Source organism: Manihot esculenta, chromosome 14 (genome assembly GCF_001659605.2).
Source record: "Manihot esculenta cultivar AM560-2 chromosome 14, M.esculenta_v8, whole genome shotgun sequence".
Lineage (NCBI taxonomy): Eukaryota > Viridiplantae > Streptophyta > Magnoliopsida > Malpighiales > Euphorbiaceae > Manihot > Manihot esculenta.
Window position 1 is genome coordinate 6,524,641 of NC_035174.2, and position 14,038 is coordinate 6,538,678.

General features: G+C 30.9%; 2 protein-coding genes across 5 annotated transcripts; both read left to right on the forward strand.

Annotated features, from left to right (window-relative positions):
- The first annotated feature begins 1,109 nt into the window (after positions 1 to 1,109).
- LOC110600302 (gibberellin-regulated protein 6) lies at positions 1,110 to 2,031 on the forward strand. The gene is made up of 4 exons (XM_021737117.2): positions 1,110 to 1,323; positions 1,416 to 1,451; positions 1,535 to 1,568; positions 1,650 to 2,031. Exons 1-4 carry the CDS (start codon positions 1,255 to 1,257, stop codon positions 1,829 to 1,831), a joined length of 321 nt encoding a protein of 106 aa, XP_021592809.1. The 5' UTR covers positions 1,110 to 1,254; the 3' UTR covers positions 1,832 to 2,031.
- A 4,911-nt stretch (positions 2,032 to 6,942) lies between these two features.
- LOC110630737 (probable arabinosyltransferase ARAD1) lies at positions 6,943 to 10,237 on the forward strand. Of its 4 annotated transcripts, XM_021778296.2 has the most exons (4): positions 6,943 to 7,072; positions 7,272 to 7,353; positions 7,994 to 8,722; positions 9,593 to 10,237. In XM_021778296.2, exons 3-4 carry the CDS (start codon positions 8,012 to 8,014, stop codon positions 10,100 to 10,102), a joined length of 1,221 nt encoding a protein of 406 aa, XP_021633988.1. In that variant the 5' UTR covers positions 6,943 to 7,072; positions 7,272 to 7,353; positions 7,994 to 8,011; the 3' UTR covers positions 10,103 to 10,237. The 4 variants fall into 4 exon arrangements, with proteins under 4 accessions (XP_021633988.1, XP_021633987.1, XP_043806692.1 ...); XM_021778295.2 differs by having other exon boundaries at positions 7,272 to 8,722; XM_043950757.1 differs by lacking the exon at positions 6,943 to 7,072 and having other exon boundaries at positions 7,079 to 7,353.
- The last annotated feature ends 3,801 nt before the right edge of the window (positions 10,238 to 14,038 follow it).

Genomic DNA, 14,038 nt, shown 5'->3' on the forward strand with positions numbered 1-14,038 from the left:
CACTACACCACATCAGTTTTAGTATTCTCTTCTCCTCTATGATCTTGCCATGTCAATCTCTTGCATGCTCACTGGGATTTGATGGATTGGCTAGATGAAACAAAGGGTTTATGGGTTATGGGTTTTGATCTGTGAAGATAATGGGAAGAAAACAGTAGGCTTCCCCACTCATTTACACTTGCTCATAAATGTCATCTAACTTTGCAGCCCCCTGTTGTTCTTGAGGTGTCCTACACACTTAACTGCCTCCCCATGTTATCATGGCAGCAAATGCATCAGCTGTTTTGTTCACTTACCCATCTACACTTCTAATTATTTTGTCTCCTATCCTATTTTTAATTATTATCTTCAATGGCTGCTATTTAGTGTTACTTTTGCTTTAGTCCATTATCCACAGCTGAAAGAGAAATATATGTGATTAATCACTGAAACCAGAATCAAGGAACCAGAAGATTTATGTTTGTTTGTTTAGCCTTTTTTTTTCTTTTGTGGGTAAAAATTTCAATGAATTATCCAAGAGATGAAGAGGCATAAAATACATATATTTTGTGTAAATGTGGGTGGTTGAGGAGAGTGTTTCTGCCATTTTCTGAGAGAGTGAAATCACATGGGCGTATAAATGTGACCAGCTATGAGAAAGAACAGAAGAGAAATATGTGGCTATGAACGAGGTTCAAGGGACCGACCATTTCTGAATTGCTTCAACCAACATTTTCAATTTGCAATGGATAATCCATAGCTTTTAATGACATCCAGATCGTACAAACAGTATACGAATTGTTTATAAAGAATTTGAATTTTTTAAAATTAAAAATAATTTGAATTAAAAAAATAAAATAGATTGAATTTTTGTGAAATGTTTTATCGTGAAAAGAAAGTAATGTATACCGTTGTTTGTTCCTTACTTGGTTTTTTAACTTTACAACTAATTGGTGCAATTAGATGGAATAATGCATTTTAGTTATCAAAATTCCCAACAGAGAATTATGAAGATATGAGCTCAATGGGTCAATTGAGGCTTTGATTAGAGTTACTGCAGAAACAGCACATTAGGTAGAGCCTACCATATTGGCCAGCTAACCCCTAAAAGAGATCTATTTATAGCATACACTACCTAGCCACTTGGCACTAAGAAGCAAGCAGAGGCAGAGCCCCCACACTACCAGCCCAAAATTCACCCAAAGCCCCCTCCCTCTCTCTCTCTCTCTCCCCCTGTGTTTCCTAGTCCATCGAGAGGCTGCTTGCCTGGTAGTAATGATAATGCCTAAGCTTGTATGTGTCTTGCTTCTGGCTATCCTTGCCATTTCCATGGTTGCAAACCAGGTAAAGTTCATGTCGCCTTAAATGCACAATCTGCAAGCTCCATTGCTCCATCAAGCCCTAATACAAACAAATTTTCTTGAACATTCTTGCAGGTCATGGCAAAAGATACCCAGCGCCATCTTGACAGTGTAAGTTTCCATTTCCTATTTTTTGCTTTTGGGGTAAAAATTGCTGCAATTACGTTACTGAGACAAAAGGTTACAATTTTCAGGGAAAGTATGGACCTGGAAGTCTGAAGAGCTACGGTAAGTGATGATTTTGGTTTCTAGTATGAAAATTGAAGAAGCAAGTATTATGATGTTAATGGAATGAAATGGATTTGGCAGAATGCCCATCGCAATGCAGCAGGAGATGCAGCAAGACACAGTATCATAAACCATGCATGTTCTTCTGCCAAAAATGCTGTGCGAAGTGCCTATGCGTGCCTCCAGGCTACTACGGAAACAAAAGTGTATGCCCCTGCTACAACAACTGGAAGACCAAGCGTGGAGGCCCCAAATGCCCTTAAATCACTTTGCTATTGGAAAATGCTTTGCTTTGCTTTACTTTACTTGGTCATTAATTCTATGACCTCTATTCTATTTTATTTTATGGCTCCGTTGGGTTGGGCTCCCCATATGAGAAGCTTAGTGCTGCCCAAATATGTGCTCCTTTTTTTTAATGTCTTTCTCTTCTAAATTAGTAAAAATTGCACCGCTTTATCCTTTATTTTTTTTGGACGTGTTTTTGATCTTCTCTATGATATCTGTGCTGTTGATTTCATGCATTTTAGCCTGGAACGCATTGCATTCATGATTGAACTTTAATTAAGTTATTATATAAAATACTCGATTGAAACATTGTTAATCAAATATTTAACCGAATGTGTATGATTTTTCAACCATGCCTACGGATCTTTCTCTCTTTTTCAATCATTAAATTTATTTTGGTTAATAATGTTTATTCTAATCTTTGTTAGAGCAAAAAAAAATAAAAATTGATACAAGCTTTCATCACTTAAACACACCCTTTAAAAAATTATATCCAACTATATTGCCATTAAGTTGAATAGGTAGATTCATATCAAAATAAAAATACCAAAACTGAATTCTATAACAATATAGAAACTGTGTAGTTGCCTGCAAGGACAATAAAATAAGAGACTATAAACTAATAAAAATATTTTAATTTTAAATATTGTTAGAATAGTAGTAGTATAATTTGATTTTGAGACATAAAAGAAAAATACTTTCTTTCAAGAGTTAATTGTCGCCATTATATTTGCTGGAGGATTATGCCAATACTTCTTCAGAATACAATAAATTCAAGAAAATTATAAATAAACAGTAATTTTGTAATTTTTTTTTTAAAAATTCAAATTAAAAATTTAAGAGAAAATAAAAATATATATATAAAATTTAGAATAATTATTTATAATTGTTAGAAATATTTTTTCAAATAGATCTATTTGTAACCGTTGGTAAAACCTTTTCAGATAGATATATTTAAGTAATAATTAACCGTTTGAGTTAAAAAAATATTTATTAGAGAATAGAGATTCCTATATGTCAAATTTTTTTATTTATAAAATAGTTTATTAATTTTGGATTTCCTCTAAAATCCTTCCTATTTAAATTAAAGTATTACAAATATAAACACTTAAAAAATTTTATAATGTTTTATGTAAAATTCTTTATTTTTCATTTTCATATTTTATTTAAATAAACTATTTTTATAACAAATATTTATAAATTTATTCTAATCAAAACTATTAAAATGAACAATTATTCAAGCAATAATCGTGTCCTTTTAATTTCAAACAGTTATGTCTAAAAAATTTTAAAAAGAATAATTAATTTTATTTTCAAAGCAAGTGTCCAAGTATCTATTTTTTTATAACCTTTAAATATTTAATTAATATTAAAGTCAATTTGAAATTCCCTCTCATCAATTAAATTTAATTAATTTAGTTATTTAAAACTCTGTAAACACATAAAATTTTCTATACGCATTATATATGAGATAATATATCTATTCACTGACTATTTCTAAAAGTCTTAATACATACACTCACATAATTAATGAGTGTTAAAAGATGAATAATTTAATAACGAGTATTAAAATAAATAATTTGATGAACGAGCATTGAAATGAGTTGTTTAATAAGAATTGAGATAGTAATTTCGTATTCTTATTATTCAACTGAGATTAAAATTTTGATTTTTATAAATAAAGTAAATAAATTTAATTTTTATAAATAAAATAAATACTTACTGAGATTATTTTATATTTATAATTGATAACCGTCAGGTTTCACATTTTTTCTGGGTCGGATCAAGGCCTACAGGGACAGAACAGGGCTCGAAACAGGCCTCAAGCCCAGAGTGCTCCACAGCAGGCCTGACCAACTGCTTTAGCCCGGATTTCAATACAAGCAACAGGCTGGGTTGTCAAAAAGTCTAAATCAGGAAAGCTAAAATTCGGCTAGGTAATCTGACAAAAGGAAAGATTGCAAATCCAGTCACTTTACAGTCCCGCCCACTTGCGCACAGAGGGGAATTAAATGGCCGCCTGACATGAAGAGGGTCTCTGTGGTATCCGTACGTACAGACCAGTGCAATAGGAAAGGTGGTCCCGTAGCAGAGAGGTCGTTACACGTCACTAGCAGACAAAGAAAAAGAGCATAAAGGAGAAGGCACACCTTCCAAAAACAAAAGCTTACAAACATGTACACATGTACGGTAAACCCTAGTCTGATGATCTCATATTATCAATAATTATATTAAAAATATATACATTCATATGAATTTTTAGAATAAATTTTTATTTATTAATAAATATAATTTATCATAGATTTGATCATATTATTCTATATTAAATGAAATGTGAATATTTTCATTTTTTTAAAAAACAAGGGTCTATATATTTTTCAAAAAGTTGTTGTTTAAGAAAATAATAATTTTTCATTATTTAACTGTAATGTTAAAATAAGTAATATTAACAAAACTTAGGTATAGAAGTTGAATATTACTAGTAACATTGTTAAAAATCATCCGATAAAAAAATATTGTCAAAAATTTGGAAAATAATTTAATAATTTTAAATATATATATATATAATTTAATTAGTAAAATATTTTTTATTAATAAAATATTTACTCATATAATACGTGGAAAATAGGACTTATCTTCTGAGCAGAAGTGGACAAACCCATTTCCCATTGATCTGTTATAGTAAAACTAAAATAATGTACAAGTACCGAGGCTTCTTCGATGTCCTGAAAAAGTTAAGAGCCCACTCTTGTAGAGTCTGTGTGTGTTTTTCATTATTTTTAAATATGAATTGAAAATATTTTATTTTTTAATCTATTAATTTAATAAGAATAAAATTTAATTTTAATTCAGTGATAAAAAAATATTATCCATTTAAATTATTTATTAAAAAAAGTTCAAATCTTACTTATTTAAATTTAATATATTTTAATAATAAATACTTAACCAGCTTCTTTTTAATGATATGTAAAAGTGTATTGGTTTCTCGTTCACAATTGTTGCTCTAAGCCACCTCAGGCTAAAGCGGCAGAGCAAAGAGTCTTCAACTTTGAGCCCAAGTCTTATTCTGTGTCAGGTTTATTGGTCATCATGAACTTGAAAACAGACACCAGCTGCAAAAGGTGGGGGACGAAAGAGATCTCATCTCACATATGTGAAGTGAGAGAAAGAAGAGGCATTAACGCAAATTGACAATTGGATCAAGATAAAATATTAAGTAGATCTCATCTTATGAAAAATGAAATGAGTAATGGAGCAATGTTCCACCCTCACTTGATTAAAAATTGAATTCCATAGCTTTAATTGCAAGACTTTTGGATTGCCAATAAGATTAAATTCCTTCAACGTCTACACTTGAAAAACGAACACCCATAATAGAAAAACAAACATTTTGTTGTTAATTAGCTACACCTACTCACCCACCAAATCAACCAATGCTTATGTTAATCTCTTTTCCTTAATAACACTTGTTACTGGATAAAAGAAAATCCTATGATAATACTAGTTGTGATATTTTAAAGTGGAGTTTAATAATTATTAAATCAAATATTATATAATTTAATATAACGATTATTAAATTCATTTGATATGAGTTCAAATCTCTTCATAATTTTATACCATATGCTATTTTTTAATAAACTATTTGTTATTAAAAAAAAAAAAAGTTAAATCAGCTGCCATTGTGGACTTCAGATGGGCTGGGCATTAATCAAGTCCACTTTGCACATCCTAGGTTCCACAAAGACTTTCTACTCTCCTAATACCTTTTGAGATTGCTTTATGCGCTTGATAAAAAAAACAAATAACAAATAAATTTACTATAAACTCCCTGAGTTTTAATAAAATTTACTAAATAGTCTTTATAATTTTAAGAGCAAATTAAAATATTTTTCAATAAAAATATCTCTCAATATATAAAATTAGAATAATTTCATCCTTTTGTTAAAAATATTGTTAGTCAAAAGGTATAAAAGTTAATCGAGTGAGAGTTCATACAATTTTAAAATTACCCCTTTACCCTTGTAATCTTTTTTATCAAGTTAAAAAAGAAAAAAAAGAAGATGAATAGCAGAGATATTTTAATTTGCTCTAAAAATTATAAGGACATCGAAGGATATTTTAATTTATTCTAAAAATTATAAGGATTATTTAATGAATTTCATTAAAATTCAAGGATTTTATAATTATTTTTTAAAAAAAAATATTTATAAAAAACGTTTTTTTTTCATGAAAATGAATAATGAGATGTAATAAAAATTTTATATTTACCAATAACCTTTAGTTAAACAATACAAGAGTGGTTTATCAAGATGTAAAATCTCAAGTGCTAGTCAATTTTAATTATATTGAAATTTTTAATTTTTAATTTTTTTGTTATTTTTGTAATATTTAGAAGAGCAAAACTATACTTTAACGCATTTTACTGAATTTAAAACTTAATAATTAGTATTTTAAAATAATCTTGGTACAAATCTAATGGTATCATTGACCATTTCATTTAGTTAAAAAAGAAATCTTATCATGACCAAACATTTAAAAATATTAAATTTTATTAAATATTAAAAAATATTTTAAATATTTATTTAGAAAAATAATAATTAATAAAATATTATTTTAAAAATAAGATAAAATTAAATATAATTATAATAATAAATTTATATTTTGAAATAATAAAAAAGATGAATAGAAAAAAAAAGAAGTATTTAAATTTAAATAAATTTTATATAATTTTAAATGCGATTTGTTGTGAAGCTTGATTTTAATATCCTTGCAGATTTCATGTTAAATGCTTGTATCATTTTTAACGTGAATTAGTTATTTTTAAATATATAATTTCCATTATGGTAAATAATAACAGCAACCTCTTGGAATACTTTATTATTTGAATAAAAATTGCATAATTCTTATTTGGGAAATGGAAAAGGTGCAGATGCTTGCTTTAAAAAGTTGAAAGGTCCGAATTATTTATTGTAATAATTCAAAAAAAGTCACGCTAGGACACGAGATAAAAATCCATTATATATATAATAATAGTAATAATAATATTCTTAAATAATTTTAATTTAATTTAATTAAGGTAAATATCGACTAAAAATTAAAATAAATGGTACTGTAGATATATAATGATCAGAGACTTCGGTATTTTCCAGACATGCCTTCCACTGAGTGCTTCACAGACTGGAAAGGTGCTTGCTGGCCATGGAATCTTGAAAACCCAGGTGATCGAGTACTCTTTTTTGCGAGTTTCTCTTTCACTCATTTTATCAAACATGTATCTTGCATGCCCAGATGGAAATAGTTTGATTTTATGCTTGTTCTCTGATTTTCATTTGGTTATGATGTTTGTTAATTGTCCATGTATAACAAAAATGTGCTTATGATTACGATTGTTTAGTTATTTTATCGACTTGTTTGCAGACGGAGTACTTGGTTTTAAAGCTTCAAGAAGAAGAGAGGTTTTCGTTTTTTGACAGAATCATGGAGAACAAGTTCAGAAAATGTAAGAACTGAATTAGTTCAGAAGAACTGGAAAATTTTATTGTTTTAAAAGGAGTTGGGTGTTTGAAATCTGTTGCAGAATATGTTGTAGATGAGTCGTTTACATCTTTTAACGGGTTTAAGGGCAGAATTTGTGGTTTAGCCTCTGTTTGGAGATGATCCTGTTTGTGGAAACAAAAATGTTATTGTTAATGCGTAGGAATTAATACCTCGTTTTTCAAGTGATTACCTTAAGCATTGAGGCATTTAGAAGCCAAGATACATTTTGCTTGGCCACATACAAGAAACCTTTAGCATACCTCTTTTTTATTGGGAAAGTAACTTTCATTGCTTCCTTTTATTTTGAGTGCTGCTTCGTTTCTGCTAAATTTTCTATCTGAATAGATTTAGTTTTTTTCTCTCGAATTCCATCAATGTCTGAGAAAAGCAGACTTTCCTCAAGGTTTCTTTTCTTCTTGATTCCTGTTTCTATGTTCTTCTTTATCATTTCCTCGGTTTCCCTTCTTCAACTTGGCAATATATCTCTCCTACCCGGATCTATTTTCAAGCTAATTCTTGTGAATAGTACATCATTTTATTTGAAGTCCAATGACAAAAGTGAACCAGTCAAAATTCCCATCTTCTCTTCCATGCCATCACAGATTGATACTAAATCATCAATGAGAAGTGGAGTGAAATGCCCAAATTCAGAAATTGCTGCTATTGGAAAAAACAAAAAGAAAAATTGTGACCCTAATCAAGCTCTCTTAAGGGTATATATGTATGACTTGCCGCCTGAATTTCACTTTGGGTTATTGGATTGGAAGAGAAAAGCTAATCAAACGTGGCCGAATGTTCTTGATCATATCCCCCCATACCCAGGTGGGTTGAACCTACAGCACAGTATGGAGTACTGGCTGACCCTTGATCTTCTAGCATCAAGCACACCCGATGTGCGCAGACCTTGCAGTGCAGTTAGAGTACAGAATTCTAGTCTAGCAGACATAATTTTTGTGCCATTTTTCTCGTCTTTGAGTTACAATCGACATTCTAAGGTTTATGAAAAGGAAAAGGTTAGTGTGAACCAGAGGTTGCAGGATAGGCTGGTGCAAGTCTTAATGGGTCAGGATGAATGGAAGCGTTTTGGGGGAAGAGATCATTTGATTGTAGCCCATCACCCAAATAGCATGTTAGATGCTAGGAAGATGCTGGGTTCTGCCATGTTCATTCTTGCAGATTTTGGTAGATACCCTGTTGAAATTGCAAATCCTGGGAAGGATATAATAGCTCCTTACAAGCATGTTGTGAGGACCATTTCAAGTGGTGAATCAGCTCAATTTGATGGGCGGCCCATATTGGTGTTTTTTCAAGGAGCGATATATAGGAAGGATGTAAGTTTCTCTTTATTTTCCCTTTTATTGCAAACTGTTGAAATGTTCATCACTTTATGTGTTAATAATCTAAAATTGATCCCTCCCTCTTAATATGGACTTGTGATACACCAGAAACCTGGATTTTATTACCAAAAATCTAGGTTGAACAAGAGTACTTAAGTGCTCAAATTGTTGCGATGCAGTTTTTTGATGGGAACTGTTCTGATTTTCTTTTTTCCCTATTGTCTGGTTATTTGCAGAATATGATTATCTGTGACAAAATATTTCAATTATTTGGCATGTAGAAGAGTCTCCCAGATCAAAAGCTATGGTTATACTATTGACTGAAAATGATTCTGAAGATTCTTTGGACAGTTCCTTCAATTGGGCCACAATATACACCCATGTACATCAGGAATATCATAATTAGGTTCTGTTCTTGAGTTAGAAATAGCAGTTGGGGATTATGCAATTATGCAGTATCCTGGACCATTTGAAACTATTCATAAGATTTTATGGTGTTTAAAAGCATGAACTTGTGTCATGCAAGATGGTATATTGATCAATTATGAACAAGAAATCAAAAGTTGAAGTCAATCATAAATATTGAATCCTAGACACAGCAAGTGAATAACCATATATTTTGTGTCTGATATAGTATAAATGTCACAGATTTTATTGATATAGTTTTGTATAGCCAAATTATTATTTTTATCTTTGCTTTCCTAATTAATATTAGATCATTGCTCGTTTGTTTTACTTATCTTCCTGTTTCGTATTTTCTTGAATTTAATTTCAGAAAGAACTAATTATTTATCTCCGTAGACAAGGAAGTTGTTTTTAGAAAAAGGTCACATATTTCATTGTATGTTCTTCTTTTTCTTACAGAGAGGAGTTATTCGCCAAGAACTGTATTACCTTCTGAGAGATGAGAAAGATGTACACTTTACATTTGGAACAGTTCGAGGGAATGGGATCAACAAGGCTAGTCAGGGAATGGCCTCATCCAAGTTCTGCCTCAATATTGCCGGCGATACACCGTCCTCAAATCGCCTCTTCGATGCCATTGTGAGCCATTGTGTTCCTGTGATTATAAGTGATGAAATTGAGCTACCATTTGAAGATGTGTTAGACTACTCAGAATTCAGTGTATTTGTGCGTGCATCTGATGCTGTTAAGAAAGGGTACCTGCTGAATCTTCTTCGGAATATTGAGCGAGACAAGTGGACCATGATGTGGGAAAGGTTAAAGAATATTGCACCACAGTTTGAATATCAGTATCCTTCTCAGCCTGGTGATGCTGTAGATATGATTTGGAAGGCAATATCACGTAAGAGATCTTCAGTGCAATTTACACTTAACAGAAAGAACAGATATCAGAGAACTGAGATTCAGTAATTGACAAGACAAGGACAAGTTGATACAATTCTTGATCTTACATGCATAAACAAAGATGGATTTTTTACCGGATTGCAGGTTTTTGGACGAGACAAAAGCTTTAGGTCTTTTTTTTTTTTTTTTTTTTTTTTTTTTTGAAGATCTGTAAGGGCATTTCTTGTTTATTGCCCTTTATACGGTTGAGTTTGTTGGTATATTTGTAAACTATTTTAATTTTTACTCCTTACAACGGAATCATCTTTTACAGGATGCTGGTACAGAGTACGTTCAAGTTCTTCCCTCATCTTTTTATGAGGCTAGACACACACCGGAGAGACTTCCTTGAGGTTATCAGCAGAAACATAAGATGAAGAGATGAAAACAATAAAAAAGGAAGAAAGAAAGAGAAACTTGCATAGCTATAAAGTATATCATTGAAAATACAATAACTAAGGTCACGTGCAAGTAGATGTAAAATTTTTCTTGTGGAGAAAATTAGGAAAAGCACTATATTTCGTGTAGGAGAGCCAGCTTCATCGTCTTTAATGTATTCAGCTATAGCTAAGGACCCGACCTAAGTCTATATAATAGAGAGCTTGCTGGCTCACACGGGAGCTTTAGCTGCAATTCTTCAGCTAACTAAAAAAAATAATTGAAACAAAAGAGAGAAAACCTTTGGCTAAACAAATAAAAATATTAAAATCCAACAAACACAAATTGAGAAAAAGCTGAGGAGGCAAAGGGCTGCCTACCCCCCGTGTTTCTGTTTTGCATCAGTTGTAGCCTCAAGCCATCACCTCCTTTGCTGGAAAAACTCCTGTTCCTCTTCCACTTTGCCTAACAGATTCAAACTGTCAACATCTGTTATGGATGGGATCTGATCCTTTTCGAACTGTTCTTTTGTTTGACTGATTGGGATCAAACACCATTGATGGTACAGGAGCAGAACTCGCCAGTGCTTGCAAATCCTTTATAGCAACAGACCTCAACATACGCGAATTTTGAACTAATGGTAATAGCCCTTGCTTCCATCTCAGGGCAAGATCTAAGCTTGTCAGGCTAGAAACCTTCTGTGGTTGAAGAGCCAAGTACCCAATACAAACAAGAAGAAGAAGAATACCCCTACTAACAAAGAAGCCCATGATTTCAAGTATAATGAAAATTAAAAGAAAGAAGACGAAGGTATATTTTTTGCAGAAATGATGAGAGAATGAGTTGTGTGTTTCAGACTGAACTCTCGAGTCGTCAATGGCGGATCCTGAGGGTTATATATCTGCAGGAATAAGGCTGTGGTTTTCCTTTTATGGGATTTGGAATGCTAAAAAATCATAAAGCATAAGGAGGGTCCCAGCTGGACATGCAGGGAAGCTTATAGATTCAGCTCAATCATTAGCCTGCCATGGAAGCAAATACAATAGCAAGTATATAAGGCTGTTTTAGAAGACTCTGACAGGTTTGAACAAAAGTTACGGTTGGAACAATATCCTCGGGAAGATAAGTATCTTTTCATTTTAGTTTCCCTATCATTTGCCTTGCCCTTTTTTACCAAACCATGACCAACCAGGATACTGAATTCTTTAGCAGGCTTTGCCACATCATCCGACCAAGATGACATGTCCTTACAGGTTGGATATCTTGATGTAGAATAGCCAAATTGACGCATCTTGCCAAAAGCAAAGCTTTGGGACAGCTCAGCTGCCATACATTTATAGAAGAGCAAGAATTAAAGCCATATTAAAAGTAGGTATATTTGGGGTGAAGGAAGAGGGAATAGAAACCTCTCTACGATTTTTTTTTAAAAAAAAAAAAGAGAAAAGAAATAAAAATAAACAAGAAGTTGCTTTATGCTTATAACCAACTTTAGAATTCCAAGCTCTTCTCTCCATGCAACAAAAATCACCGAGTAGGCTTGGTTCCTTGTGCTAATTAGGTTTCCTTTATGCTTTTCTTTGCTCAATCTTTGCCCTGCATGAGCTTCTCCATTGGATGTTTTCAAAACAATAAACAACCCATTAAGCTTCTCCATATTTTGCCATTATGGGGTGTGGTATCCAACTTTTTCTTCATCTTGCTCGTTTATCCACAAAGCCTATCTCTCTCCCAACTTGAATTAATACCAATTTAACTACATGTTTTTAATTTTCAGAACTCATGCAGTAAAACAGGCCTATTTACCATCAATTTATCAAGAACTGAAGAGGAAGAAAAAAAAAAGGGAAAAAGATATATAAATGTTAGAAAGGGAAGAAGTGGACTGGTCATGCTCAAAGGAAAAATATAGAGCGAAACCATGGTAACATATAGGATACTTGCATGGTATACTAAACAAATAGCAGTAAAATATTTATCTATTTATAGCTTTTATTTATTTATTTATTTATTTTATTTTTATTGATGTAGGCAATCCTATGTACTATACATAATACAACTATTCTATTATATAACTTCTCCAAAGCAAGAGATTGGATGCTCCACTAACGCCCTGCCCTGCCCTCTCCTTTCCTTTTAGTTTCAAATTATAAAAGTAAAAGAAATAAATGAACGAAACGAGTAGCTGCTTTCCAAAATCACCCTTCATTGTGGCATTTTAACATTAGTTTTCATGAAAGATATTAAAACAATCTTGCAAATTATATTAAGAATTAATTAAAAAAGAGAGATTTTTATACTACATTTAAAAAAAAAACAAACACACACGGACACATTTTGCTAAATTAACAAAGGAAAAACCATTCCCAAAATAAATGAAATTCCTGATAAAGATTATGCTCTTAACATATCATCGCATGCAAAACAATTAGTCAACTATTAATATCCACATCATGGAAAGTGAAGTCTTCATATTGAGAAGAAAGTAACTTGCATTATTAAAAGTGATTATCTTATTTACTTTTTTTTTTTTTTAAGCCTTTAAAGTACAAACATATTCAGAATAACTTCTCATTTTTATATACAACATGGACATAAATCACTACAAAAATCTGTCGGAATAGTAACGGATATTAGTAACGAATTTAAATATGTTACAAATTTATAATGGATTAGTAACGGATTTTGTATTTTGTTACTAATTTTTATTATTTAGTAACGGATTAACAAATTCGTTACTAAATCTATTACTTAATAAAATTATTTATAAATTTAATAACTGATTTTAAAATCCGTTATAAATCGTAACTAAATTGGATAAAAATTAGTAACGGATCTTAATCCGTTACTAAATTTGTTATTAAATTGGTTACTAAATAAATAAATTAAATAAATAAAATAGTAGCGGATTTAATAACGGAATGTAATCTATTATATAATTAGTAACGGATTTAGTAACGGATTAAATTCGTTACTATTTTTTTAACAAAAAATCAACTTTTTATTTTTAAAGTTTCATATTTTCTTGTTAAGTTAGTAACGAAAATAATCTGTTATTAAATCCGTTACTGATTCGAAAATTAGTAATGAATTTTATAATCCGTTACTAAATTTTAGAGAATAAAATACCGCGCTTTTATTTTAAAATCCTGCCTTTCTTATTTCTAATTTAATAACGGAAAACATCTGTTACTAAATCCGTTACTAATCTAAAAATTAGTAACGGATTAAGAAATTCATTACTAAAATTTGGAGAATAATACCGCTCTTTTCTTTTAATTTACCTGCAGTTTTTTTCAGTCACCCATTTTATCTCCCTTCATTTCATTCACATTCTTTCTGCTCTTCTCTTCTCATTTCTCCATTTTCTCTTTATCTTATTTTCTTCTCTCCTCATTCCTTCACTTTTTCTTTATCTTATTTTCTTCTCTCAATTATTTTCTTCCATTTTCTCACAAATTTTCTTTCATTTTTAATCTTCCTTTTATCTCTTAATTTTTGTTTCATTTTCTTTATTTTCTCTCATTTTTTTTCTTTCATTTTCTTCTATTTTCTTTCATTTTCTTCCATTTTTATTATTTTCTCTTC

Bases quoted from the DNA above. Each gene is read 5' to 3' on its own strand.
- LOC110600302 (XM_021737117.2), top strand. From the start codon at position 1,255: ATGATAATGCCTAAGCTTGTATGTGTCTTGCTTCTGGCTATCCTTGCC. The intron at 1,452-1,534 runs GTAAGTTTCCAT...TACAATTTTCAG, and splicing joins CCCAGCGCCATCTTGACAGT to GGAAAGTATGGACCTGGAAG. The intron at 1,569-1,649 runs GTAAGTGATGAT...TGGATTTGGCAG, and splicing joins TGGAAGTCTGAAGAGCTACG to AATGCCCATCGCAATGCAGC.
- LOC110630737 (XM_021778295.2), top strand. From the start codon at position 7,766: ATGTCTGAGAAAAGCAGACTTTCCTCAAGGTTTCTTTTCTTCTTGATT. The intron at 8,723-9,592 runs GTAAGTTTCTCT...TTTTTCTTACAG, and splicing joins GAGCGATATATAGGAAGGAT to AGAGGAGTTATTCGCCAAGA.